Source organism: Zophobas morio, unplaced genomic scaffold (genome assembly GCF_036711695.1).
Source record: "Zophobas morio isolate AGI-343-1 ecotype UQ-CSIRO unplaced genomic scaffold, CSIRO_AGI_Zmor_V1 ptg000004l, whole genome shotgun sequence".
In the NCBI taxonomy this organism is placed as follows: Eukaryota; Metazoa; Arthropoda; class Insecta; order Coleoptera; family Tenebrionidae; genus Zophobas; species Zophobas morio.
In genome coordinates, this window is record NW_026972109.1 from 17823652 (window position 1) to 17850270 (window position 26619).

General features: G+C 33.4%; 7 protein-coding genes across 7 annotated transcripts in view; 6 read left to right on the top strand and 1 right to left on the bottom strand.

Annotated features, from left to right (window-relative positions):
- Grip (Glutamate receptor interacting protein) overlaps positions 1 to 26619 on the bottom strand; it is an 87057-nt gene that overhangs the window by 45243 nt on the left and 15195 nt on the right. The gene's annotated exons all lie outside the window — the stretch shown is intronic.
- On the top strand, positions 2119 to 4531 carry LOC135143950 (BTB/POZ domain-containing protein 9-like). The gene is made up of 11 exons (XM_064075854.1): positions 2119 to 2283; positions 2390 to 2458; positions 2512 to 2581; positions 2629 to 2885; positions 2935 to 3196; positions 3245 to 3446; positions 3493 to 3652; positions 3713 to 3834; positions 3887 to 3981; positions 4091 to 4311; positions 4366 to 4531. The coding sequence occupies exons 1-11, from the start codon at positions 2146 to 2148 to the stop codon at positions 4423 to 4425; spliced, it is 1656 nt and encodes a 551-aa protein (XP_063931924.1). The 5' UTR covers positions 2119 to 2145; the 3' UTR covers positions 4426 to 4531.
- Positions 6646 to 9062, top strand: LOC135143968 (BTB/POZ domain-containing protein 9-like). The gene is made up of 11 exons (XM_064075874.1): positions 6646 to 6808; positions 6887 to 6955; positions 7008 to 7077; positions 7124 to 7380; positions 7429 to 7690; positions 7749 to 7959; positions 8013 to 8172; positions 8223 to 8344; positions 8430 to 8524; positions 8654 to 8874; positions 8934 to 9062. Exons 1-11 carry the CDS (start codon positions 6671 to 6673, stop codon positions 8991 to 8993), a joined length of 1665 nt encoding a protein of 554 aa, XP_063931944.1. The 5' UTR covers positions 6646 to 6670; the 3' UTR covers positions 8994 to 9062.
- Positions 10248 to 12618, top strand: LOC135143960 (BTB/POZ domain-containing protein 9-like). Its single transcript, XM_064075861.1, has 11 exons — positions 10248 to 10409; positions 10488 to 10556; positions 10609 to 10678; positions 10725 to 10981; positions 11030 to 11291; positions 11344 to 11554; positions 11608 to 11767; positions 11818 to 11939; positions 12025 to 12119; positions 12249 to 12469; positions 12529 to 12618. The coding sequence occupies exons 1-11, from the start codon at positions 10260 to 10262 to the stop codon at positions 12586 to 12588; spliced, it is 1677 nt and encodes a 558-aa protein (XP_063931931.1). The 5' UTR covers positions 10248 to 10259; the 3' UTR covers positions 12589 to 12618.
- Positions 14025 to 16410, top strand: LOC135143977 (BTB/POZ domain-containing protein 9-like). The gene is made up of 11 exons (XM_064075885.1): positions 14025 to 14187; positions 14268 to 14336; positions 14396 to 14465; positions 14518 to 14774; positions 14823 to 15084; positions 15137 to 15347; positions 15401 to 15560; positions 15611 to 15732; positions 15812 to 15906; positions 16024 to 16244; positions 16303 to 16410. Exons 1-11 carry the CDS (start codon positions 14050 to 14052, stop codon positions 16360 to 16362), a joined length of 1665 nt encoding a protein of 554 aa, XP_063931955.1. The 5' UTR covers positions 14025 to 14049; the 3' UTR covers positions 16363 to 16410.
- LOC135135446 (BTB/POZ domain-containing protein 9-like) lies at positions 17813 to 20178 on the top strand. The gene is made up of 11 exons (XM_064064501.1): positions 17813 to 17971; positions 18057 to 18125; positions 18185 to 18254; positions 18303 to 18559; positions 18608 to 18869; positions 18922 to 19132; positions 19186 to 19345; positions 19396 to 19517; positions 19597 to 19691; positions 19812 to 20032; positions 20091 to 20178. Exons 1-11 carry the CDS (start codon positions 17834 to 17836, stop codon positions 20148 to 20150), a joined length of 1665 nt encoding a protein of 554 aa, XP_063920571.1. The 5' UTR covers positions 17813 to 17833; the 3' UTR covers positions 20151 to 20178.
- On the top strand, positions 23803 to 26187 carry LOC135135453 (BTB/POZ domain-containing protein 9-like). Its single transcript, XM_064064509.1, has 11 exons — positions 23803 to 23962; positions 24043 to 24111; positions 24171 to 24240; positions 24293 to 24549; positions 24598 to 24859; positions 24912 to 25122; positions 25176 to 25335; positions 25386 to 25507; positions 25588 to 25682; positions 25801 to 26021; positions 26080 to 26187. The coding sequence occupies exons 1-11, from the start codon at positions 23825 to 23827 to the stop codon at positions 26137 to 26139; spliced, it is 1665 nt and encodes a 554-aa protein (XP_063920579.1). The 5' UTR covers positions 23803 to 23824; the 3' UTR covers positions 26140 to 26187.

Genomic DNA, 26619 nt, shown 5'->3' on the forward strand with positions numbered 1-26619 from the left:
TGATGAGTCGATATTCTACATTTCTCTCTCAAAAATTTCCTGTAATGAAGATGCTTCCTGGAGGCAAAAAATCCATCCCTGCTTAACGAATGTAAAATCAATTGACTTCCAATCTTTAGTGATTCCAAAAAAAAGGGTGAAATTTATCCAAATTACCTACTAATTAAATTAACTGTTGAAGAACATGCAGGCCCCCGCTTTTTCATCTAATCGCAGTAGAACATAGCATAACCTAATAAAATATTTTGTGCAGTTTGTGCATTTATTTCGTTTAAATTGACCTACAATAATCGTCATATTGGATAAAATAATTCAATTTGAGTCGTTCAGTGATTACTGAGTGTGGCAGCCCGAGTACATTCCTAGCTTGAGGGCTCCCAGAAAATGTCGCAATGCTGCCGATGGGCTTTGATGGGGTTTTGAGGAAGACCAGCTGCTCGAAGTCTTGAAGTCTTCATCTTGGGCTTTTTGGATACGGTCTGATTGTAGTTCGAGATGGCTCGTTTGACGGGGTCGCGCACTATGACGAATGAATGGATCAATTTGTGCCTTTATTCCGTTTAATTTGTCCTACAATAATCATCACACTGGATAAAATAATTCAGTTTGACTTGTTCGTTGATTTCTGATGAGAATAATTTCTAATTTCACTTTGACATTTGAATTTTGCATGGATAATGAAAATACGCGATCGCCGAACTTCGACAGTACGACGGAACACTTCGCGACAATTCGGATCGGGCGCGAATTTCAAAATACGATTTTTAAAACCTTTTTACAGTGAATGAGCGCGATGCAACGATTTGAAAAAAATACTGGCCGATAGCCCTCTTCGACCTCCACAAAGCCATCACTCAATAATAGCTTTAAAGTGATCTGGGGAGATATTATAAAATAAAAACCAATTCGCATGTTAATTCCCTATATCCAGACTTGGATGCGGCACCCTGTATATGTAAATAAATAAATGATAATAATAAAACATATTATGATAGTAAATGTTTCCAACCAACAAAATACAATACGTTTTTTCTTTCCGAGATATAGAAACTAGGGAAGTATTATAATGGGATCCCTTCAACGAATAGCTAATTTTTCTTTTCTAGACCTTTCATAGCTCCTAGAATACCAAAACTATGTCACCCTTTCGGTTTGCATGTCGTCTGTTGGCAATTCTATTAAAAATTGCCTTACCATTGAAGATGATGACTTGATAAGAGACCTGAAAGACTGGTCTGGGTCTACCATCCAAAATGTTGATGCAATTCATTACATGATTTTGTAAAAATTTCATGTGAACCTGTACATCACATAATTCACTTCAATCTGGAAGTGAAACAAATTTGTGCAAAGTTTTGAAGATGATCCTGTGTTTTTAATCCGCGTTACCCTGGTTGAAGCCTGCTTGTATTTCTAGGATCTATAAACGAAAAAGAATCGATGGAATGAAGGCTCTCAGCTTCTCCAAAACCTAAGAAATTTCGTGAAAGTCAAATCCGCTTTATTTTTAACAAATTTGCGACGAAAAATTATGGAAAAAATGTCCAAAACTGTTCTGTTTTTGCAGGATTTTCTCCAACTATTGTTTGTTTCATCAAATGTTAAAATGTTCGAAAAGGTATGCATTTTCGTCGAACGAAGAAGTAATAGAAACTGGTAGAGAGCTGATTTGCAGCAAGAAGAAACATCTCTTTAAGAGTTGAAAAAGAATAGTTTTTTGTTCATATGGTAGGCTAAGAATTTATCAAAATTCCCTCGTATATCGCACAGAGCAGGTTATAATTAAGCAGATCAGTGTCGCATCATTTAAATTATTCACCATTTATATAAATATGGCTGAGAGACACTTTTTCAGATGGGATAATAATTCATATTTCCATGCAATCTGAAATATTTGGATCAACATTTAAAGGAATCCCGATTTAATAAAATTGCGAATCCCTTTTAATGGAATTTCTGTTATAGGTACTCTAAACAGTTACAAGAATGGCGATTTGAAATAAATATTCAATACCACAAAACACAACTTTATCGTAAAAAATGATAAAGATGTTTACGTTTTTAAGGTATAAAAGGTCCTGCAAATCTGATCATTATCATTGTCACGGTTTTGTAAAAGTTGTACAGTACTGTGTTATTTTCGCGATGGGTAATTCAGAAAGAAATTCTGTTATCATCAACGAAACATCAAAATTGGTAAATGATTTTGCCTCGCTGTATCTGAGCGAAAAACTTTCCAATATCACTTTACTTGTGGACAATAAAAGGATTTTTGCACATAAGGTAAGAAAATTTCTATCCTAGTTCTAGTCAAAGATATTTCAAGACCGTTATGCAAACTATCCAAGTGTCAACTAAACCATACCACTGTTAATCGAGAAATCTTTAGGTTATTCTCGCAGCAAGGAGTTCCTACTTTGAGAACCTCCTTTACGAAGATGGACAAGAAATAGAACAGGTAAAGCACCGCGTCAAAGAGGTGTGTATATTTATTCGAAATTTTAATTTTAGACCGAACTTACAATCTCTCTAAATACTTCAGCCGACTCCTTCCTGGCCGTTCTCAAATTTCTCTACACAGGCACGTTCAATTCAAATTTTCCTCAAAAATTCAACATTTTGTTATAGGTACTATCACTATAACACCTTCAAACTTGGACCCCACTCTGGATCTTATTGGTTTAGCCCACCAATGCGCCCTTACCGATCTAGAAGTCGCCATAGGGCAGAAAATAAAGCCTCTGCTCAATCACAAAAATATTTGCTCTGTTTTGAACACCGCAAATTTGTACAACTTGGTTGAACTTCGTGACGCTTGTCACGTTTTCATGGATCAACATGCTTCAGAAATCCTCAACAATGACTGTTTCAAGCATTTAAGCCAAGTAAAACCCGAATAACGTGTCTTTGTCAATGCTGATGTGTACATTACAGAACTCCTTGATTAAATTGTTAGAAAGAGACACGTTTTTTGCTCCCGAAATAGAAATTTTTGAAAAAGTAGCCCAATGGTGTCAAGTTAACGTCCACGCTGCTGATTTGGTGGTGAAATGTGTTCGGTTATCTTGGTTGAGTGTTGTAGAAATTGTGTCTAAAGTTTGGCCTTCGAAGCTTGTCAGTTGTGAAGATTTGTTGCAAGCTATTGCGGAAATTGTCGATGTAAAACCGAATGAGACGAATTGCAGGGGAAAATCATGTAAGGAATTTATCAGCTGAAAATATTTTCTTAACGGTTTTTTTTAAGTCCCGGGCGTTAATGTTGCTACTCCTGAACATAAAGCAACTGTGATTACCGGCCGAAGAACCGAGCATTTGTTAAATGGCAACCGAAATGTGAACAACTGGACGGAGACAATGATTGGTGATAAAACTGGATTGACTATTAAATTTGGGTTTCCGTTTGTTATTAATCACATTCGTATGTGTTTATATGATGGAGATTTAAGGTAAATCAATTATTTATGCAGAAAACAAAACTGGAGTAAATTTCAGAACTTACCGGTATTATGTGGAAGTTTCAGTCGATCAGAAGAAATGGAAAAAAGTTATAGATTATAGTGAACTTGGTTGTCGATCTTACCAGGATTTATATTTTGAAAAAAAAGTTGTACAGTATGTGAAAATAATTGGCACTTTAAATTCAGCAAACACGGTATTAATTAATTAATTTAATTATTGATTACATCCGCCTGTGCTACTTCTTCGCTTGTAGGCCTTCCATTTAATATTCTTCGAAGCGTATTACAAGGAAAACATACCAAGAATCGTAAATGGCATTGTCTTTCCCACCTCAAACGTGGCCACCGTGGAAAAAAAAGCAGTTGTTGTTGAAGGGTTAGTTTATTTTAAGACTGAATACCAAATTATTTAACACTAATATTTATAGCACCAATGGAGGTGCATTACTTGACGGGGTTACTACTAACTATGGTAGTTTCACGTACCACGTAATTGGGGCTGGAAGTATAATTGTACAATTAGGTGAGTTATATCTTAAATTATTATCAGAAATTATTAACCATCATTTTGAAATGAAAGAAAAAACAAACAAAAGGAAATTTGTTCCGATTTTATGAATTAAAAATTCCAGCTCAACCCTTCATGCTGTCAAGCATGAAGCTTAAATTGTGGGACCAAGACGATAGATTTTACAAATATTATGTCGAAACTTCGGTAAATAAGTCTGAATGGACAATCGTCGCAGATCACAGAAATGAAGAAAATAAATCTTGGCAAGTCTTACGTTTCTCTGAGAGACCTGTATCTTTCATCAGAATTACCGGAACTGGATGTTCTGCAGCTGCTGCAAACGTTTGTGGTTTGTTGGAAATGTGATATTTGTATTAATTTTTTGCATTTGTGCAGCAATTTCATTTACTACACTTCGAATGTCTTACCACCGAAGAAAAGAAAACGTATAAATAATATTTATAGGTTATCCTCAAGAACACTCATTTCGAACGCAACGGCCATTTTTGAATGTTAACTACTTAAATAACATAAATAATAAAAAAATGTATTCTGTGTTTAGTATCCCCATTTATTAATGATTACTATAATAAAACCTTCTAAGAAACAAAATACGATATATTTTTACCTTCTCGAATATAAACTAGGGAAATATTCTAATAGGGTCCATTTAGCAAATGGTTAGAGTCAACGTGACGTCTAATATCTCCTAAAATATGAAAAAGGTAGGTCTTCCGTTTCCGTTTGGCTGTGATGTGTCGACGATTCTATAAAACAATAAGTATTCAACAAGTCAAATATAATGCTTCTGTACATGTGTTATCTTCATACCATTCTGTTATTTCTAATTCATCTCAGAAAAGTTAATGAATGTAGCAGAGTATTTTATTTACTAAATCAAAGCCCTACTCCATTTCCCAACAATTGTGGGAGCACAATATTACATGATCTAAAAAAGTCGTCGGTTATCTTGCTTGAATATTATAGAAATTGTGTCTAGAGTTTGGCCTTCAAAGCTTGTTGCTTGTGAAGATTTGCTCCAAGCTATTGCGGAAATTGTTGATGTAAAACCCAAAGAAACAACTTGTAGAGCAAAATTATGTAAGAAATTTATCAGGCGAAATTATATTTTTAACCGTTTCTTTTTAAATACTGGATATTACTGTTGCCACTCCTGAACATGAAACTACTGTGATTACCGGGCCTAAAGTCGAGCATTTATTAAATGGCAACCGAAACAAAACCATCATACATGGACTAGGCACGTGTGGCCATAAAATTGGATTATTAAGTTTTCGGTTGTTATTAATCATATTCGTATGAGTTTATATGATGGAGATTTAAGATAAATAATATTTATAGAAAGGACAAAACTAGAATGAATTCTAGAACTTTTCGATATTATGTGGAAGTAGTGGAAGTTCACTCGACCGAAAGAACTGTAAAAAAATTATAGATTATAGTGAATTTACGTGTCGATCTCATAAGAATTTGTATTTTGAAAATCGCTAATACTCTTTGAAGCCTATTTCAAGGAAAACATCCCTAGACTCGTAAATGTTAAATTATCTAAATTATTTGATATTAAAATTAATAGAACCAATGGACCTGCACTGCTCGACGGGGTTACTAGCTCACATTTTACAAATTAAAAATTCTAGCTCAACCCATCATTATCTGAAGTAAGTATAAAGCTTAAAGTGGAGGACCTAGCTCACAGGATGTCGAAACGTCCGTAAATAAGACTGAATGGACAATCATCACAGATCACAGAAACGAAGAAAATAAATCTTGGCAAATTTAACGGTTCTCTGAGAGACGTGTAGCTTTCGTCAGAACAACTGGAACTGGAGCTTCTCCAGCTGCCGGAAACGTTTGTGGTTTGTTGAAAATGTGATATTTCTATTAATTTTCTGCATTTATTCACCATTTTCATTTACTACACTGCGAATGTAGTGATGAAACGAAAACGTATAAATAATGTTTTCAGGTTATTCTCAAGAACACTCAGTTCAGATGCAGCGGATATTTTCAAATGTGCTAGTAAAACATATACTGCATTCATTTTCAAGAGACAAGTAAACACGACCTATTTTTTTCTAGCTGAACGTAAGATAACAAGATCCTCTTAAGCAATGGCTAATTTCATGATGTTTTCTCAATCCTTCAAACGTCTAAATCTAGAAGGTGAAAAACTAGGTCCCCTTTTTCTGTTTGTCTGTTGTCTGTTGACAATTTTGTTAGACTAGTTTGTCAGCAGAAACTGAACAGAGTATTGTCAAATTTCAGATTTATTTTGAGATAGTGTAAATAGTAAACCTAAACCTTTTCTATTCATCTGTAACAAAAATATAATGATTCGTCTCACTAGAACTCATGTAATGTGTGCAAATTCTTAACATTCTTTCTCAGCAGTTTGTGAAAAAATTGCTTCAGGGACAATGGAAAGGAAAGATAGATCTATCTACTTTTATATCAGCAACAATTACGTTCTAACATGTGATGAAAAGTTTTCTTTTTAAGTACACTAGGTATATATATTGTTGTCTTCCACGAACGATTAAATTACAAATAAAAACAGAATGTTTTGACGGATGTTGATTGCAGGTTTCCTGTATAGAAAGTATAAAAGCATCGAAAAATCCGAATCTTTTTAGTCTTTTTGTTTGATTCCCTTCGAACTAATTGTGTGTTTGTTACAATGGTTAACCTAGAAGAAAATTCTACCATTATCAGCGAGACTACCAAGCTGGTCAAAGACATTTCATCACTCTTTTTGAGTGAAAAATTTTCAGACGTCACTTTAATTCTCGACAACGAAAGATTCTTCGCTCATAAGGTAAGAATAATCGTTTTAAATACGTTACTTTCAACAAATAGTATAACTATGAGAAGAATTCAACTGAAAATCACTTAGGTCATCCTTGCTGCACGAAGTTCATACTTTGCAGACCTTCTTTACGATGGAAAAAAGGAAATAGAACAAGTATGTCACACTCAAAAATCACTAACTTGCTACAACATGTTTCTATTTTTAGTCAGAACTGACAATATCTTTAGACACCTCACCTGAGGCCTTTCGAAGTGTTCTTAAATTCCTCTATACAGGTGACTTCAACGGAAAATTTTTCAAAATACTTCATATATTTTTTAGGTAGCATCACCATAAGCCCCTCAAACTTCGATCCAACTCTAGACCTGACCAGTTTAGCTCATCAGTGTTCACTGACTGATTTCGAATATGCCATTGCAAATCAAATAAAATCTGTACTCAGCCTCAAAAACATTTGCTCGACTCTCAATACGGCCAATTTGTACGAGCTGGTGGAAATTCGCGATGCATGTCATTCTTTTGCCGATCGTCACGCTTCGGAAATCATCAACAACGATTGTTTCCAGGGGTTGAGTCAAGTAAAACCCAAATGATCGACTTTTGAAGTATTCACCCATTTTTTGCAGAAATCTTTAATTAAGGTGTTAGAACGAGACACTTTTTTTGCTCCCGAAATAGAAATTTTTAAAAGAGTAGCCCAATGGTGTCAGAAAAATAACGATGTAGATGGTTTACTGGTCAAATGCGTCCGATTGTCTTGGCTGAGTGTTGTAGAAATAGTGTCCATAGTGTGGCCTTCAAAACTTGTAGACTGTGAAGACTTACTTCAGGCGATTGCAGAAGCTGTAGATGTTAAACCGAGGAAATCCAACTGTAGAGCAAAATTATGTAAGAGTAGTCACTAGTCATGTTATTTTAAACTGAAAATTTTTGTTAAAATTTGAAGTGAGTGGTGTCAATGTTGCTACCTCTGAACATAAAGCTGCGGTAACAACTGGACGAAGAAATATCAAAGAATTATTGTCTGGCAACAGAAACATCAGTTTACATGCAGACCATGATATTAAGCCCACTGAAAAGAATGGAATAACGATTAAATTTGGGTACCCTCTCGTTATTAATCACATTCATATGATGTTGTGGGATGGTGCAGTAAGGTAAGAAATGTAAGTGTATCCAAGAAAACAATTAACAGTACACAACTACACAGGTTTTATCAATACTATATCGAAGTCTCAACTGATGAGAAAAATTGGAGCAAAGTGGTAGATTATAGACAATATGCATGTCGCTCTGTCCAGAATCTTTATTTCGAAAAAGTGATAACGCAGTATATAAGAGTTGTTGGTACACACAACAGTGTACAAAATGTAAAATCGGCCTCTACTGATTAAGATTATTCTAAAATTTAAACTTCTAGGAGTTTCATCTTGTATTTTTCGAGGCTTATTTCAAAGATGAGATACCAAGAATTGTGAACGGTATTGTCTGCCCTACAACAAATGTTGCTACAGTAGACAAGAAGGCAGTGGTTGTAGAGGGGTCTGTATTGTTGTATTATATCTTTGACAAAGTTTGATTTAATATTATATATTTAATACTCCTAATTAATAATCTTTTAACACAGAGTTAATGGAGCCGCTCTTCTCGATGGCATAACATCCAATTATGGTAATTATACGCATCACGTTATCGGTTCTGGAAGTATAATAGTGCAGTTAGGTAAGTTTTTGCAAACTGTAGGTATATGATCTACTCCAGCATCCTTCTTCATATGAAAACTAAATACTCCTATTTTCTAACACATTCATACGTACGAAGTAAAATAAAATACTATATTATTTGTTGTAGCACAACCGTTTATGCTCTCCAGCATGAAGTTGTTGTTATGGAATAACGACAGTCGCTTTTACAAATATTACATTGAAGTTTCAATCAATAAGTCTGAATGGACCATGATAGCTGATCACCGAAATGAAGAAAACAAATCTTGGCAAATAATTCATTTTTCTGAAAGACCTATTGTCTTTATAAGAATCACCGGGACCGGAGCTTCCGCTGGAGCTGGAAATGTATGTTGTACATCATAAATAATGTGTCTTTTTATATTTATTTGTTACTCATTATGCAGGCTTTGCACTTACTACATTTCGAGTGTCCAGTCAGTGACGAGGTACCAATCTACAAATGAAGAACCTTACGAGAAAATTGCTGTGTACTAGGATAAAAATAATCATGTATAAATATACGATTTATTGAAGTATTTGATCTTTCCTTCTTTAGTTCAACAGTGAAAAAAAGTATCCCTAACAAAAAAATTTGCGAAGTCAAATTTTGTGTAACAATAATAATAGTAATAGTCATACTGTTCCCCTTAGCTGTGCACTTTGTTACATTATTTGATCATTGTCTTATATTCAGAAGGGATAAGGGATTCTATAACGCCAAAGTTTATTGTTTTAAGTGACATCATCATCATAAAATAGTCAACTCTAAATGACATTATAGATCTCATAAATTTATTATACGCCTATTTATTCACATTAAATTTTTTTTAGTAATCTTGAATACTTTCCGATAGAAAATAAAACGAAATAGGTATGGCTAGTTTTACAGATGTTACTACTGTATAACTGACGCATCACAACATTTTGTTAACTGACTGATCTGTCACGTATTATTTGAATGTTGACTAAAACGATTGTCGATGGCACTATAAATTAGAATTTATCAATTAATTAAAAAATATTAAACAATTCAGTTTTTGAACTTTCTAGTACTTACAACTCTTAAATGAACCACACTTTTCAGAAAGTATAGCTTATCAGTTCATCACTAAACAACTAAAATATCATAAAATCTAAATCATTCACAACTATTTATAACTCATTTTGAATACTGCCATTAAACTGTCCAATCACAATAAGCAAGGCCTGGTGGTTTCAGATTCACTATATTTCGTGTTTAGAGGCGAAATATTGTTGATTTTATCTTGGTTAAATGCTGATATCTAAAACGTGATGCTGGTAGCTCGCTAAACATTTGTTTCGAGCTATTGAAAAATTTATTATATTATTCAAATAAAAACACATGTTTTATTAAAAGGTCATCAAGATATGAATCTGTGGTCACTAATAACGGATGGCTATACAAACTGGATGGACTACCAAATTTTACTACTGTTATATCAATTTTTGAAGATTAAAATATCAATTAAATACACACATTTTAACGTACGATGAAAAGATTCTATTTCTCAAAGTGAACAAAGTTTTCTTTTTAACCACACTAGGTATATTTGATATTACTTCCACTTCCACACAAAAGATTAAACTAGAAATAAAAACAAAATGTTTTGACGGATGTTGATTGCAGGTTTCCTGTATAGAAGGTATAAAAGCATCGAAAAATCCGACTCTTTTTAGTCTTTTTGTTTGATTCCTTTCGAACTAATTGTATGATTGTTACAATGGTTAACCTAGAAGAAAATTCTACCATTATCAGCGAGACTACCAAGCTGGTCAAAGACATTTCATCACTCTTTTTGAGTGAAAAATTTTCAGACGTCACTTTAATTCTCGACAACGAAAGATTCTTCGCTCATAAGGTAAGGGTAATCGTTTTAAATACGTTACTTTCAACAAATAGTATAGCTATCAGAGGAATTCAACTGAAAATCACTTAGGTCATCCTTGCTGCACGAAGTTCATACTTTGCAGACCTTCTTTACGATGGAAAACAGGAAATAGAACAAGTATGTCACACTCAAAAAACACTAACTTGCTAAAAAATATTTCTATTTTTAGTCAGAACTAACAATATCTTTGGACACCTCACCTGACGCCTTTCGAAGTGTTCTTCAATTCCTCTATACAGGTGACTTCAACGGAAATTTTTTCAGAATACTTCATATATTTTTTAGGTAGCATCACCATAAGCCCCTCAGACTTCGACCCCACTCTAGACCTGACCAGTTTAGCTCATCGGTGTTCGCTGACTGATTTCGAATACGCCATTGCAAATCAGATAAAATCTGTACTCAGCCTCAAAAACATTTGCTCGACCCTCAATACGGCCAATTTGTATGAGTTAGTGGAAATTCGCGATGCATGTCATTCTTTTGCCGACCGACACGCTTTGGAAATCATCGACAAAGATTGTTTCCAGGGCTTGAGTCAAGTAAAACCCGAATGATCGACGTTTGAAGGATTCACCCATTTTTTGCAGAAATCTTTAATTAAAGTGTTAGAACGAGACACTTTTTTTGCTCCCGAACTAGAAATTTTTAAAAGAGTAGCCCAATGGTGTCAAAAAAATAACGATGTAGATGGTTTACTGGTCAAATGCGTTCGGTTGTCTTGGCTGAGTGTTGTTGAAATTGTGTCCATAGTGTGGCCTTCAAAACTTGTAGATTGTGAAGACTTACTTCAGGCGATTGCAGAAGCTGTAGAGGTTAAACCGAGGAAATCCAAGTGTAGAGCAAAATTATGTAAGGGTAGTCACGTTATTTTAAACTGAAAATTTTTGTTAAAAAATTGAAGTGAGTGGTGTCAATGTTGCTACATCTGAACATAAAGCTGTGGTAACAACTGGACGAAGAAATATTAAAGAATTATTGTCTGGCAACAGAAACATCAGTTTACATGCAGACCATGATATTACGACCACTGAAAAGAATGGAATAACGATTAAATTTGGTTACCCTCTCGTTATTAATCACATTCATATGATGTTGTGGGATGGTGGAGTTAGGTAAGAAATGTAAGTGTATCCAACAATGCAATTAACAGTACACAACTATGCAGATTTTATCAATACTATATCGAAGTCTCAACTGATGAGAAAAACTGGAAGATGGTGGTAGATTATAGACAATATGCATGTCGCTCTGTCCAGAATCTTTATTTCGAAAAAGTGATAACGCAGTATATAAGAGTTGTTGGTACACATAACAGTGCACACAATGTAAAATCGGTCTCTACTGATTAAGATTATTCTAAAATTTAAGCTTCTAGGAGTTTCATCTTGTATTTTTCGAGGCTTATTTCAAAGACGAGATACCAAAAATCGTCAACGATATTGTCTGCCCTATAACAAATGTTGCTACAAAAGACAAGAAGGCAATGGTTGTAGAGGGGTCTGTGTTGTTTTATTATATCTTTGACAAAGTTTGATTTAATGTTATATATTTAATACTCCTAAGTAATGATCTTTTAACACAGAGTTAATGGAGCCGCTCTTCTCGATGGCATAACATCCAATTATGGTAATTATACGCATCACGTTATCGGTTCTGGAAGTATAATAGTGCAGTTAGGTAAGTTTTCGCAAACTGTAGGTATATGATCTACTCCAGCATCCCTCTTCATATGAAAACTAAATACTCCTATTTTCTAACACATTCATACGTACTAAGTAAAATTAAATTCTATATTATTTGTTGTAGCACAACCGTTTATGCTCTCCAGCATGAAGTTGTTGTTATGGAATAACGACAGTCGCTTTTACAAATATTACATTGAAGTTTCAATCAATAAGTCTGAATGGACCATGATAGCTGATCACCGAAATGAAGAAAACAAATCTTGGCAAATAATTCATTTTTCTGAAAGACCTATTGTCTTTATAAGAATCACCGGGACCGGAGCTTCCGCCGGAACTGGAAATGTATGTTGCACATCATGAATAATGTGTCTTTTTATATTTATTTGTTACTCATTATGCAGGCTTTACACTTATTACATTTCGAGTGTCCAGTCAGTGACGAGGTACCAATCTACAAATGAAGAACCTTACGAGAAAATTTCTGTGTACTAGGATAAAAATAATCATATATAAATATACGATTTATTGAAGTATTTGATCTTTCCTTCATTAATTCAAAGAGTGAAAAAAAGTATCGTTAAAAAAAAAAATTTCCCAGTCAGCTATTATATGTATAACAATAATAATAGTAATAGTCATACTGACCTTTCTTTTCTCCTTGACTGCACATTTTGTTACATTATTTGATCACTGTCTTATATTCAGAAGAGATAAGGAAATCTTAAAACGACAAAGTTTTATATTTGTTTTAAATTACGTCATTATCATCATAAGATGATCAATCCTAACTACTGTTATAGATCCCGCAAATTTTAGATATGCCTATTTATTCACATTTAATTTTTTTTAGTGGTCTTGAATACTGTCTGATCAAGAATAAAAATTAATTAAGTTTGGTTGGGAAACTAGTTTTATAGATGATATCACTGTATAATTGAGGCATCACAACATTTTGTCAGTTAACTGGTCTGTCATTTATCAGTTGAAGGTTCACTAAAACGATTGTCGATGGCACTATACCTACATGTATTAGAATTATCGATGAATTAAAAAAAATGGAACAATTCAGTACTTGAACTTCCGAATGCTTACAACTCTACAATGGACCACACTTTTCAGAAATTATAGCTTACCACCAAGCAAGTGAAATATAGTAAAGTCTAAATCGTTTACAACTATTTATTTACAACTCATTTTGATTACTGCACTTAAACTATCCAATCAAGCAAGGCTTAAAGGTTTCAAATTTACTATATTTCGTGTTTAGAGCCAAAATGAATGGCAAAAATGTGATGCTAGGAGCTCGATAAACGTTTGTTTTAAGCTATTGATAAATTTATTATAGTGTTGAAAAGAATAATGATATCAATTACACACATTTTAACGAACGATGAAGATATTCAATTTCTGAATGTGATCAAAGGTTCTCTTTTTAATTACACGAAGTATACAGGTTCATCAAAATTGATTGAGAGAGTTGGTACCCCCTGTTTTTGTCGTGAAGTTTGTCAACCTTATGACAGATTTGTTTAAGGTTATATGGCAATGAATTCAGTGGCGTGACAAAAATTAGAAACTTCAAATCTGACAACTAATGTTTTTACCAAAAAAAAAGTCGAAAAAAGACGCCACTGAGTTTTGAAATTTGAAACTTGAAACTTCAAATCTGACAGCTAATATTTTTATACAACTTAATAAACCAAATTATTCAAGTTCAGGTTTACCAACTCTCTCAATCAATTTTGATGACTCTGTATATGATATGGTTTCCGCACAAAAGATTAAACTACAAATAAAAACAGAATGTTTTGACGGATGTTGATTTCTGGTTTCCTGTATAGAAAATATAAAAGCATCGAAAAATTCGATACTTTTTAGTGTTTTTGTTTGATTTCCTTCAAGCTAACTGTGTGGTTGTTAAAATGGTTAACCCAGAAGGAAATTCTATTACAATTCACGATACCACCAAGCTGGTGAAAGACATTTCATCACTTTTTTTGAGTGAAACATTTTCAGACGTCGTTTTAATTGTCGACAACGAAAGAATCTTTGCTCATAAGGTAAAAATATTTTTTAAATCCTTTACTTTCAACGAATGGTTTAACCTCGAAAGAAATTCAACTGTAACAAAATCACTTAGGTCATCCTCGCTGCACGAAGCTCATATTTTGAAGGCCTTCTTTACGATGGAGGAAATGAAATAGAACAAGTACGTTACACTAAAAAAACACTAACTTGATAATACATGTTTCATGTTTCTATTTTTAGTCAGAACTGACAATATCTCTAGACACTTCACCTGATGCCTTCCGAAGTGTTCTTAAATTTCTTTACACAGGTGCTTCGAACGAAAAATTTTTCAAAAATTTATCAATTTATTGTTTTTCCAGGTAGCATCACCATTAGCCCCTCAGACTTGGACCCCAGTCTAGACCTAATCAGTTTAGCTCATCAGTGTTCACTCACTGATTTAGAATACGCTGTAGGAAATAAAATAAAATCTTTACTCAGCCTCAAAAACATTTGCTCGATCCTTAATACGGCCAATTTGTACGACTTGGTGGAACTTCGCGATGCCTGTCATTCTTTCGCGGACGAACACGCTTCGGACATCATCGACAACGATTGTTTCGAAAGCTTGAGTCAAGTAAAACCAGAATAACTGACTTTGGTAGTATTCACAAATTTTTTGCAGAAATCTTTAATAAAGATGGTGGAAAGAGACACGTTTTTTGCTCCCGAACTAGAAATTTTTAAAAATGTAGCTCGATGGTGTCAAAAAAATAACTATGTAGCTGGTTTGGTGGTCAACTGTGTCCGGTTATCTTGGCTGAGTGTTGTAGAAATTGTGTCCATAGTGTGGCCTTCAAAACTTGTAGACTGTGAAGATTTACTTCAAGCGATTGCAGAAGTTGTAGATGTCAAACCGAGAGAGTACAACTGCAGAGCAAAGTTATGTAAGAGTAGTCACGTTATATTATGACTTCAAATTTGTATTGAAATTTATAGTGAGCGGAGTCAATTTTGCTACTTCTGAACATAAAGCTGCGGTAATAACTGGGCGAACAAACATCACGGAATTGTTGGCTGGCAATAGAAATATCGGTTTACACGCAGACCATGACATTAACCCCAATGAAAAGAATGGAATAACGATTAAATTCGGCCATGCTTTCGTTATTAATCATATTAATATGATGTTGTGGGATGGTGACGTGAGGTAAGAATTGTAAGTGAATCCAAGAAAACAGTTAACAGTACACAACTGCACAGATTTTATCAATACTATATCGAAGTCTCAATTGATCAGAAAAACTGGAAAAAAAAGATAGATTACAGACAATATGCATGTCGCTCTGTCCAGAATCTTTATTTCGAAAAAGTGATAGCACAGTATATCAGAGTTGTTGGTACACATAATAGTAGACTTCCTGTAAAATTGTTCCCTGGTGATGAAAATTGTTCTAAAATTTAAACTTCTAGGAATTTCATCTTGTATTTTTTGAGGCTTATTTCAAGGATAATATACCAAGAATTGTAAACGACATTGTCTGCCCTACAACAAATGTTGCTACAGTAGACAAGAAAGCAATAGTTGTAGAGGGGTTTGTATTCTTTCGTAATTATTATAAGGTTTTAATTTAAAAATATATATTTAATTAACTTAAAAATGTTTTATAACAGAATTAATGGAGCTGCTCTTCTCGATGGAATAACTTCCAATTATAGTAATCATACTTACCACGCTGTCGGTTCTGGAAGTATAGTAGTCCAATTAGGTGAGTTTCCAAATTAAATACTAATACCTTTCTTCATAAAAAACCAAAGTATTCTTTAACGCACCCATACACACGAAATAAGCGAAGATAACCCAACACGTATCATATTTGTTATAGCACAACCATTTATGCTCTCTAGCATGAAATTTTTATTGTGGAATAAAGACAGCCGTTTCTATAAATATTATGTAGAAATCTCAATCAATAAGTCTGAATGGATCATGATAGCTGACCACCGAAATGAAGAAAACAAATCTTGGCAAATAATTCGTTTTTCTGAAAGACCTGTTGTCTACGTAAGAATGACCGGGACCGGAGCTTCCGCTGAAGCTGGAAATGTACGTTACATACTGTTGATTATGTTGCTTTTTATATTTGTTCTTATTTATTGTCCAGTATCTACACTTGCTGCATTTCGAATGTCCAGCCAGTGATGACGGAAAAACCTATAAGTGAAGAACTTTATACCGACATTTTTCGTGTAATGAATGAAATAAAAAGAATAATGAGTTAAAACATATTTTATTAAATGATTTAACCTTTTCTTTTGTGCGATGGAAAATAAAACGAATTACAGTTGGCTGTGAGACCAGTTTTATCATTGTTAGAGGTAGATACATAACTGGCAGTTGGTAAACATCATTTGTCAACTGACAGGTCTACCAATGTGAAAAATTAAACACGTGCAACCTCTATTCATGTATTCATTTTATATCTATGCTTGTGACTTGATTGAAATTATGTTTACATTAATTTACGTCAAACTGAAGGCAGCAATACCACCCAAAGCTTTACAAACACCGCCGACTCAAATTTATTTCATGTTCGAAGGTACAGTAGATTAAATTTAAAATAATGAAGGTTTTTACATTATGGTTGAACTTCGGCAATGATTACTTCCAGAACTTAAATCATGTAAAATCTAAAATTTGATTGACAATCAAACTCGGTTTTACAGTTGTCGTCAATCACATGTATCTACCTGTGCATCGATGTAGTAGTGTGATTTTAATAGTTTCAGAATTTATACAATATTTTCATTTTTACATAGTAATTAATTTAGTGGTTCATTTAAATAATGAGGTTCTTGAGACTGAAAATTTGCCTTTTACATTATTGAGATATTTTTATAATTTTTGAAGCTACTACGAAAAAACTGTTAATCAAAAGATACAATTTCTTAACTAATTCTCAGACATGGAAGTGACACCAATTTAGTTTGTCAGACCACCCCTTGAGAAGAAGTCGCCACAAAAAAAGAAATTTTAGTAAAGATTTTGGCATACCTTACATTTAGATATGACAAGATATCTTGTTGTTTTTTCAAATTTTAGATTAATTATTGACGAATACAAAAGCAGATCAAATTTACTTCAAAATTTTTTAATGCAATAGCCAAACTACGAAAAGACTGTTAAAATTGATGACAAAAGATGTTGGTTTCGCATTTGCTGGCTGGTCTTGTGCTATAAATTCACTTGTTATTATGACTTTTAACAGTTTCTTAAACAAAGTCTAACTCGTTCTGGGTTCGCATCCAAAATGGTTAACTCTGCAACAGATCCTGTGACTGTCAACGATACCACAAATTTAGTCAAACATATTTCAGAACTTTACTTGACTGAAAAATAGTCACATGTCACTTTAAGTGATGGCATGCAACAAATCATTGCTTACAAAATAAGGTAAATTTTTGTTACGACATTGGTGCTCACAGATGGACAAAATTTCTCAGGTTTTCTTTTTATCTACACTAGGTATATATGATAGTGTTTCCGCACAAAAGATTAAACTACAAATAAATCAGAATGTTTTGACGGATGTAGATTACAGGTTTCCTGTATAGAAAGTATAAAAACATCGAAAAATTCGATACTTTTTAGTGTTTTTGTTTGATTCCCTTCAAACTAATTGTGTGGTTGTTAAAATGGTTAACCCAAAAGGAAATTCTATTACAATTCACGATACCACCAAGCTGGTGAAAGACATTTCATCACTTTTTTTGAGTGAAACATTTTCGGACGTCACTTTAATTGTCGACAACGAAAGAATCTTTGCTCATAAGGTAAAAATATTTTTTTAAATATATACTCTAATTTCAACAAATGGTTTCAACTTGAAAGAATTTCAACTGTAACAAAATCACTTAGGTCATCCTTGCTGCACGAAGCTCATATTTTGAAGGCCTTCTTTACGATGGAGGAAATGAAATACAACAAGTACGTTACATTAAAAAAACACCAACTTGCTAAAACATGATCCATGTTTGTATTTTTAGTCAGAACTGACAATATCTGTAGACGCTTCACCTGATGCCTTCCGAAGTGTTCTTAGATTTCTTTACACAGGTGCTTCAAACGAAAAAATTTTCAAAAATTTTTATAGATTTTTTCCAGGTAGCATCACCATCAGCACCTCCGACTTGGACGCCAGTCTAGACCTGATCAGTTTAGCTCATCAGTGTTCACTCACTGATTTAGAATACGCCGTAGGAAATAAAATAAAATCTTTACTCAGCCTCAAAAACATTTGCTCGATCCTTAATACGGCCAATTTGTACGACTTGGTGGAACTTCGCGATGCCTGTCATTCTTTCGCGGACGAACACGCTTCGGAAATTATCGACAACGATTGTTTCGAGGGCTTGAGTCAAGTAAAGCCAGAATAACTGACCTTGGTAGTATTCATAAATTTTTTGCAGAAATCTTTAATAAAGGTGTTGGAAAGAGACACGTTTTTTGCACCCGAACTAGAAATTTTTAAAAGTGTAGCCCGATGGAGTCAAAAAAATAACGATGTAGCTGGTTTGGTGGTCAAATGTGTCCGGTTATCTTGGCTTAGTGTTGTAGAAATAGTGTCCACAGTGTGGCCTTCAAAACTTGTAGACTGTGAAGATTTACTTCAAGCAATTGCAGAAGTTGTAGATGTCAAACCGAGAGAGTACAACCGCAGAGCAAAGTTATGTAAGAGCAGTGACGTTATTTTTAGACTTCAAATTTTTATTGAAATTTGTAGTAAGTGGTGTCAATCTTGCAACCTCTGAACATAAAGCTGTGGTAATAACTGGGCGAAAAAACATAACGGAATTGTTGGCTGGCAATAGAAATATCGATTTACATGCGGACCATGACATTAACTCCAATGAAAAGAATGGAATAACGATTAAATTCGACCACGCTTTCGTTATTAATCACATTCATATGATGTTATGGGATGGTGAAGTGAGGTAAGAATTGTAAGTAAATCCAAGAAAACAGTTAACAGTACACAACTGCACAGATTTTATCAATACTATATCGAAGTCTCAACGGATCAGAAAAACTGGAAGAAAGTGATAGATCACAGACAATATGCATGTCGCTCTGTCCAGAATCTTTATTTCGAAAAAGTGATAGCACAGTATATTAGAGTTGTTGGTACACATAATAGTAGACACCCTGTAAAGTCGTTCTCTGATGATGAAAATTGTTCTAAAATTTAAAGTTCTAGGAATTTCATATTGTATTTTTTGAGGCTTATTTCAAAGATAACATACCAAGAATTGTAAACGGCATTGTCTGCCCAACAACAAATGTTGCTACAGTTGACAAGAAAGCAATAGTTGTGGAGGGGTTTGTATTGTTTCATATTTATTACAAAGTTTTAATTTAAAAATATATATTTAATTGACTTAAAAATGTTTTGTAACAGCATTAATGGACCTGCCCTTCTCGATGGAATAACTTCTAATTATAATAATTATACTTACCACGCTGTCGGTTCTGGAAGTATAGTAGTCCAATTAGGTGAGTTTCCAAATTAAATACTAATACCTTTCTCCACAACAAACCAAGGTACCCCTTAACGCATTCATACCCACGAAGTAATTTAAGATAATACCGATCAACCGATCATATTCGTTGTAGCACAACCATTTATGCTCTCTAGCATGAAGTTGTTATTGTGGAATAAAGATAGTCGTTTCTATAAATATTATGTGGAAATTTCAATCAATAAGTCTGAATGGATCATGATAGCTGACCACCGAAATGAGGAAAACAAATCTTGGCAAATAATTCGTTTTTCTGAAAGACCTGTTGTCTATGTAAGAATGACCGGGACCGGAGCTTCTTCTGAAGCTGGCAATGTACGTTACATACTGTTGATTATGTTGCTTTTTATATTTATTGTTACTTATTGTGCAGCATCTACACTTGCTACATTTTGAATGTCCAGCCAGTGATGAAGGAAAAACCTACAAATGAAGAACTTTATATCGACATTTTCCGTGTACTGAATGAAATAAAAAGAATAATGAATTAATACATATTTTCTTTTGTGCGATCGAAAATAAAACGAATTAGAGTTGGCTGTGAGACCAGTTTTATCATTATCACAGGTAGATACATAACTGGCACACAGCATTCTGTCAACTGACAGTTCTACCAGCTGTCAATGTGAAAAATTAAATACGTGCAACTTCTATTCATGAATTCATATTATGTCTACGCTTGTGACGTCATTGAAATTATGTTTATAGAAATTTGCGTCAAACCTATGGCAGCAGTACCATGGTACAAGAAGACATGGTATGCAACTCCGGTGCTTGAAACGCTCTTCTGATAACTTCGAACGCTGTCAAATGTCAATTTATCAGTGATATGTGAGGTTACAGCGTAGGTTGAGATTCGGTTCAGTTTTTAATTATGGGTTAACGTGTTCAAAATTTTTCATTGTTGGTTTATAGTGATAATACGATCATGTAACAAGCCAGAATTTAAAGTTAGCGGTCATGACAGCCACATGACGTCATACAAAATGCGCAATATCATACCAAATCTTAGTAGTGCCACCCAAAGCTTTACAAACAGCGTCCACTCAAATTTATTTCATGTTCGATGGCACCCTAGATTAAATTCAAAATAATGCAGGTTTTTACATTATGGTTGAACTTCGGTAATGATTAGTTCCAGAACTTACATCAAGTAAAATATAAAATTTGATTGACAATCAAACTCGGTTTTACAGTTGTCGTCAATCATATCTATCTATATGTACATCGATGTAGTAGTAATTTTAATAGTTTCAGAATTTATATAATATTTACATTTTAGCAAAGTAAGAAATTTTATGGTTCATTTAAATAACGAGGTTCTTGAGCTTTAAACTTTGTTTCTTAAAGTATTGAGATATTTTTATATTCTTTTAAAAGCACCACGAAAAAATTGTTACTCAAAAAATACAATTTTTTAACTAATTCTTAGAAATGGCAATGCAGTATCAAACGACACCAATTAGTTTGTCACATCTCCCCTAGCGAAGAAGTCGCCACAAAAAAATGAAATATTTAGTTGAAATTTGAGTTAAATAACATATTCATTGGACAGTGATAACATATAGATATGACAAGTCAAGTTGCTGTCTTTTCAAATTTTAAATTAATTTCATGTAGAACTATTGACGATTACAAAAGCTACTAACACAGAATAGATACAAAATGGTCAGCCATTGATGAACCACTTTCAACAAATTTTGGAAGTAATATATTACCCAATTCGCAGATCAAATTTGCTTCAAACATTTTTAATGCAGTAGCCAAACTATGACAAGACTGTTAAAATTGATAACAAAGGATGTTGGTTTCGCATTTGCTGGCTCGTCTTGGGCTAGGTGGCAAAAATATATTTCTATTTACAAATGTTTCCCAGATTGATGTAAGAAATGCTATTAATAGTTTAAAAAACAGTAATTCTAGGGAAATTTTTGGCATTTCAACTGAAATTTTAAAAGCTATTAAAGAAACATTAATTACAAAGTTGCAAAATTTTTGTATTGATAACAAAACATTTCCTGGTTGTTTAAAACTTGCATCCGTATTACCAGTTTATAAAAAAGTAGAGGCTAATGACAAAAATAACTACAGACCATTTCGATACTACCTATTCTTTCTAAGGTTTTGAAAAACTGATGATTTGACAAATTTTACATTTCCTAGAGATAAACAATATATTATCTCCCCATCAATTTGGCTTCAGAAAAGAATACTCAACAACAACAGCTGTATTAAACTTACTTAAGAAAATCATTGATTATTTCGAATATAAGCAAATTTATTTTAGTTATTTTTTAGACTTAAGTAAAGCGTTTGATTGCGTTTCACATCAGATATTAATAAGGAAGTTACCATTTTATAATTTTCATTCAGATAGCACAAAATTAGTATTATCCTACTTAATCAATAGTACACAGTATGTTAAAATTGACGACAAATTAGGGGCAATTCTGAATCAAACCCGTAACAATTTAAAAGTTGTTAAAAAATAGATAACCAAATAGATTTACGAATTTAACTGATTGCTAAGGAAATTTGCAATTTAACATCCTTTAAATTTAACAAGTTTGATTCAGAATTGCCCTTAATATTTGATTGTGTTACAATCGCCCACGGGGTTCCTCAAGGTTCTATTTTAGGGCCAGTTTTATTTTTAATATACATTAATGATTTACCTGAATATCTAAGAGATGCACATGTTTCCGTGTATATGGACGATACTATAATAATTACTACAGGTTTAATTAAGCAAGATACTGATAACAAAAAATGTCTGGCTGAAGACTGGTTTATTGCGAACGAATTAACTTTAAATAAGGATAAATCTCAAGAACTAAGGTTCACATTAAAAGAAATTCTGTACCTGAACCAGATTTCCAATTTGTTAAGTATCTATCCATTGATTTACAACTTGCTTGGAACAAACACGGCGAAGAAGTTGGTTCAAAAATAGCTAAAAATATTTATTTACTGCGTCATTTAGCTAATACTTTGTTACTGCTACTTAAAGAGAGTGTATTATTCTTTAATACATTGTCATTTATAATATGGAACTTTAGCGTGGAGACATTCCACTGTAAATCAACGATTATTCAAACTACAGCGTAGAGCCATTAGAATATTGGAACTAGACAAAACTACATATAAAGAGAATTTTTTTATCCCACAAATTTTAACATTGAATATATCGTCTGTAACATTAAATGTTATCCAAAGCTAAATCAGTACCACCTGTATTATACTAGAACAGATAACCTACTACATAAATCCTTAAGACTTACCAAATCAGGAGACGGAGTTAACCATTTTTGTATAAAATTTTTCAACAAACTTCCACGCAGCTTTAAATTTTTAGAACAAAGACTGCTTTTAAAGAAAATCAAGTCATATCTTAAAACGAAGGCATTTTATTCAGTTGAAGTATTTCTGGATCATGATTTTATTGAGGAAAAGTAGTTGATAATTTAGTTCCTTTGTATGTAGAATAATTGTTAGTTTTAAAGTTACATATTATACATGGAGTTTATTCTGTTTTAGTTGTCAATTTACTGAATTATTATACATATTAATGTAGTTCTCTATTTATATGAGCAGCATTGTAATGAACGCGTGCTAAAATATATTATATTTCTTTGCACAATAAACCTATTAATATTATTACTATTATAAACTGCACTTATGACTAGGACTGAAGTCTAACTCGTTTTGGATCCACATCCAAAGTGTTTAACTCTGCAACAGATCCTGTGACTGTCAACGATACTACAGAGTTGATCAAATATATTTCAGAAGTTTACTTGACCGAAAAATTGCCAGATATCACTTTAACTGCTGGTATGGAAAAAATCTTGGCTTACAAAGTAAGGTAGATTTTTTTACGACATTGATGCTCAAAAGTGGATAAAATTTTTCAGGTTTTCTTTTTAACTACACTAGGTATATATGATATTGTTTCCGTACAAAAGATTAAACTACAAATAAAAACAGAATGTTTTGACGGATGTTGATTACAGGTTTCCTGTATAGAAAGTATAAAAGCATCGAAAAATTCGATACTTTTTAGTGTTTTTGTTTGATTTCTTTCAAGCTAACTGTGTGGTTATTAAAATGGTTAACCCAGAAGGAAATTCTATTACAATTCACGATACCATCAAGCTGGTGAAAGACATTTCATCACTTTTTTTGAGTGAAACATTTTCAGACGTCATTTTAATTGTCGACAACGAAAGAATCTTTGCTCATAAGGTAAACATATTTTTTAAATAGTTTACTTTCAACAAATGGTTTTACCTTGAAAAAAATTCAACTGTAACAAAATCACTTAGGTCATCCTCGCTGCACGAAGCTCATATTTTGAAGGCCTTCTTTACGATGGAGGAAATGAAATAGACCAAGTACGTCACACTAAAAAAACACTAACTGGCTAAAACATGTTTCATGTTTATATTTTTAGTCAGAACTGGCAATTTCTCTAGACGCTCCACCTGATACCTTCCGAAGTGTTCTTAAATTTCTTTACACAGGTGCTTCGAACGAAAAAGATTTCAAAAATTTATTAATTTATTGTTTTTCCAGGTAGCATCACCATTAGCCCCTCAGACTTGGACCCCAGTCTAGACCTAATCAGTTTAGCTCATCAGTGTTCACTCACTGATTTAGAATACGCTGTAGGAAATAAAATAAAATCTTTACTCAGCCACAAAAACATTTGCTCGATCCTTAATACGGCCAATTTGTACGACTTGGTGGAACTTCGCGATGCCTGTCATTCCTTCGCGGACGAACACGCTACGGAAATCATCGACAACGATTGTTTCGAAAGCTTGAGTCAAGTAAAACCAGAATAACTGACTTTGGTAGTATTCATAAATTTTTTGCAGAAATCTTTAATAAAGATGGTGGAAAGAGACACGTTTTTTGCTCCCGAACTAGAAATTTTTAAAAGTGTAGCTCGATGGTGTCAAAAAAATAACGATGTAGCTGGTTTGGTGGTCAGCTGTGTCCGGTTATCTTGGCTGAGTGTTGTAGAAATTGTGTCCATAGTGTGGCCTTCAAAACTTGTAGACTGTGAAAATTTACTTCAAGCGATTACAGAAGTTGTAGATGTCAAACCGAGAGAATACAATTGCAGAGCAAAGTTATGTAAGGGTGGTCACGTTAATTTTAGATTTAAAATTTTTATTGAAATTTATAGTGAGTGGTGTCAATCTTGCGACTTCTGAACATAAAGCTGTGGTAATAACTGGGCGAAGAAACATCACGGAATTGTTGGCTGGCAATAGAAATATCGGTTCACATGCAGACCATGATATTAATCCGAGTGAAAAGAATGGAATAACGATTAAATTCGGCCACGCTTTCGTTATTAATCACATTCATATGATGTTGTGGGATGGTGAAGTGAGGTAAGAATTGTAAGTGAATCTAAGAAAACAGCTAACAATACACAACTGGGCAGATTTTATCAATACTATATCGAAGTCTCAACTGATCAGAAAAACTGGAAGAAAGTGATAGATTACAGACAATATGCATGTCGCTCGGTCCAGAATCTTTATTTCGAAAAAGTGATAGCACAGTATATCAGAGTTGTTGGTACACATAACAGTAAACATCCTGTAAAGTCGTTTTGTGGTGATGAAAATTATTCTAAAATTTAAAGTTCTAGGAATTTCATCTTGTATTTTTTGAAGCTTATTTCAAAGATAACATACCAAGAATTGTAAACGGCATTGTCTGCCCTACAACAAATGTTGCTACAGTAGACAAGAAAGCAACGGTCGTGGAGGGGTTTGTATTGTTTTAAATTTATTAAAAAGTTTTAATTTAAAAAATATAGATTTAATGAACTTAAAAGTATTTTCTAACAGAGTTAATGGAGCTGCTCTTCTCGATGGAATAACTTCCAATTATAATAATTATACTTACCACGCTGTCGGTTCTGGAAGTATAGTAGTCCAATTAGGTGAGTTTCCAAATTAAATATTAATACCTCTCTTCATAAAAAATGAAGGTACTCTTTAACGTACTACATACACACGAAGTAAGTTAAGATAACCCAACACGTATCATATTCATTTTAGCACAACCATTTATGCTCTCCAGCATGAAATTTTTATTGTGGAATAAAGACAGCCGTTTCTATAAATATTATGTAGAAATCTCAATCAATAAGTCTGAATGGAGCATGATAGCTGACCACCGAAATGAAGAAAACAAATCTTGGCAAATAATTCGTTTTTCTGAAAGACCTGTTGTCTACGTAAGAATGACCGGGACCGGAGCTTCCGCTGAAGCTGGAAATGTACGTTACATACTGTTGATTATGTTGCTTTTTATATTTGTTGTTATTTATTGTCCAGTATCTACACTTGCTGCATTTCGAATGTCCAGCCAGTGATGACGGAAAAACCTATAAGTGAAGAACTTTATACCGACATTTTTCGTGTAATGAATGAAATAAAAAGAATAATGAGTTAAAACATATTTCATTAAATGATTTAACCTTTTCTTTTGTGCGATGGAAAATAAAACGAATTACAGTTGGCTGTGAGACCAGTTTTATCATTGTTAGACGTAGATACATAACTGGCAGTTGGTACACATCATTCTGTCAACTGACAGGTCTACCAATGTGCAGCCTCTATTCATGTATTCATATTATATCTATGCTTGTGACTTGATTGAAATTATGTTTACATTAATTTACGTCAAACTGAAGGCAGCAATACCACCCAAAGCTTTACAAACAGCGCCGACTCAAATTTATTTCTTGTTCGAAGACAGAGTAGAATAAATTTAAAATAATGAAGGTTTCTACATTATGGTTGAACTTCAGCAATGATTATTTCCAGAACTTAAATCAAGTAAAATCTAAAATTTGATTGGCAATCAAACTCGGT

Bases quoted from the DNA above. Each gene is read 5' to 3' on its own strand.
- LOC135143968 (XM_064075874.1), top strand. From the start codon at position 6,671: ATGGTTAACCTAGAAGAAAATTCTACCATTATCAGCGAGACTACCAAG. The intron at 7,691-7,748 runs GTAAGAGTAGTC...TAAAATTTGAAG, and splicing joins CAACTGTAGAGCAAAATTAT to TGAGTGGTGTCAATGTTGCT. The intron at 8,525-8,653 runs GTAAGTTTTTGC...TATTTGTTGTAG, and splicing joins AAGTATAATAGTGCAGTTAG to CACAACCGTTTATGCTCTCC.
- LOC135143977 (XM_064075885.1), top strand. From the start codon at position 14,050: ATGGTTAACCCAGAAGGAAATTCTATTACAATTCACGATACCACCAAG. The intron at 15,561-15,610 runs GTAAAATTGTTC...TTAAACTTCTAG, and splicing joins CACATAATAGTAGACTTCCT to GAATTTCATCTTGTATTTTT. The intron at 15,733-15,811 runs GTTTGTATTCTT...GTTTTATAACAG, and splicing joins AAAGCAATAGTTGTAGAGGG to AATTAATGGAGCTGCTCTTC.
- LOC135143950 (XM_064075854.1), top strand. From the start codon at position 2,146: ATGGGTAATTCAGAAAGAAATTCTGTTATCATCAACGAAACATCAAAA. The intron at 2,582-2,628 runs GCACGTTCAATT...ATTTTGTTATAG, and splicing joins TCTCAAATTTCTCTACACAG to GTACTATCACTATAACACCT. The intron at 3,447-3,492 runs GTAAATCAATTA...AGTAAATTTCAG, and splicing joins TTATATGATGGAGATTTAAG to AACTTACCGGTATTATGTGG.
- LOC135143960 (XM_064075861.1), top strand. From the start codon at position 10,260: ATGATTGTTACAATGGTTAACCTAGAAGAAAATTCTACCATTATCAGC. The intron at 10,410-10,487 runs GTAAGGGTAATC...AAAATCACTTAG, and splicing joins AAAGATTCTTCGCTCATAAG to GTCATCCTTGCTGCACGAAG. The intron at 11,768-11,817 runs GTAAAATCGGTC...TTAAGCTTCTAG, and splicing joins CACATAACAGTGCACACAAT to GAGTTTCATCTTGTATTTTT.
- LOC135135446 (XM_064064501.1), top strand. From the start codon at position 17,834: ATGGTTAACCCAAAAGGAAATTCTATTACAATTCACGATACCACCAAG. The intron at 19,518-19,596 runs GTTTGTATTGTT...GTTTTGTAACAG, and splicing joins AAAGCAATAGTTGTGGAGGG to CATTAATGGACCTGCCCTTC. The intron at 19,692-19,811 runs GTGAGTTTCCAA...TATTCGTTGTAG, and splicing joins AAGTATAGTAGTCCAATTAG to CACAACCATTTATGCTCTCT.
- LOC135135453 (XM_064064509.1), top strand. From the start codon at position 23,825: ATGGTTAACCCAGAAGGAAATTCTATTACAATTCACGATACCATCAAG. The intron at 25,123-25,175 runs GTAAGAATTGTA...ACAACTGGGCAG, and splicing joins TTGTGGGATGGTGAAGTGAG to ATTTTATCAATACTATATCG. The intron at 25,683-25,800 runs GTGAGTTTCCAA...TATTCATTTTAG, and splicing joins AAGTATAGTAGTCCAATTAG to CACAACCATTTATGCTCTCC.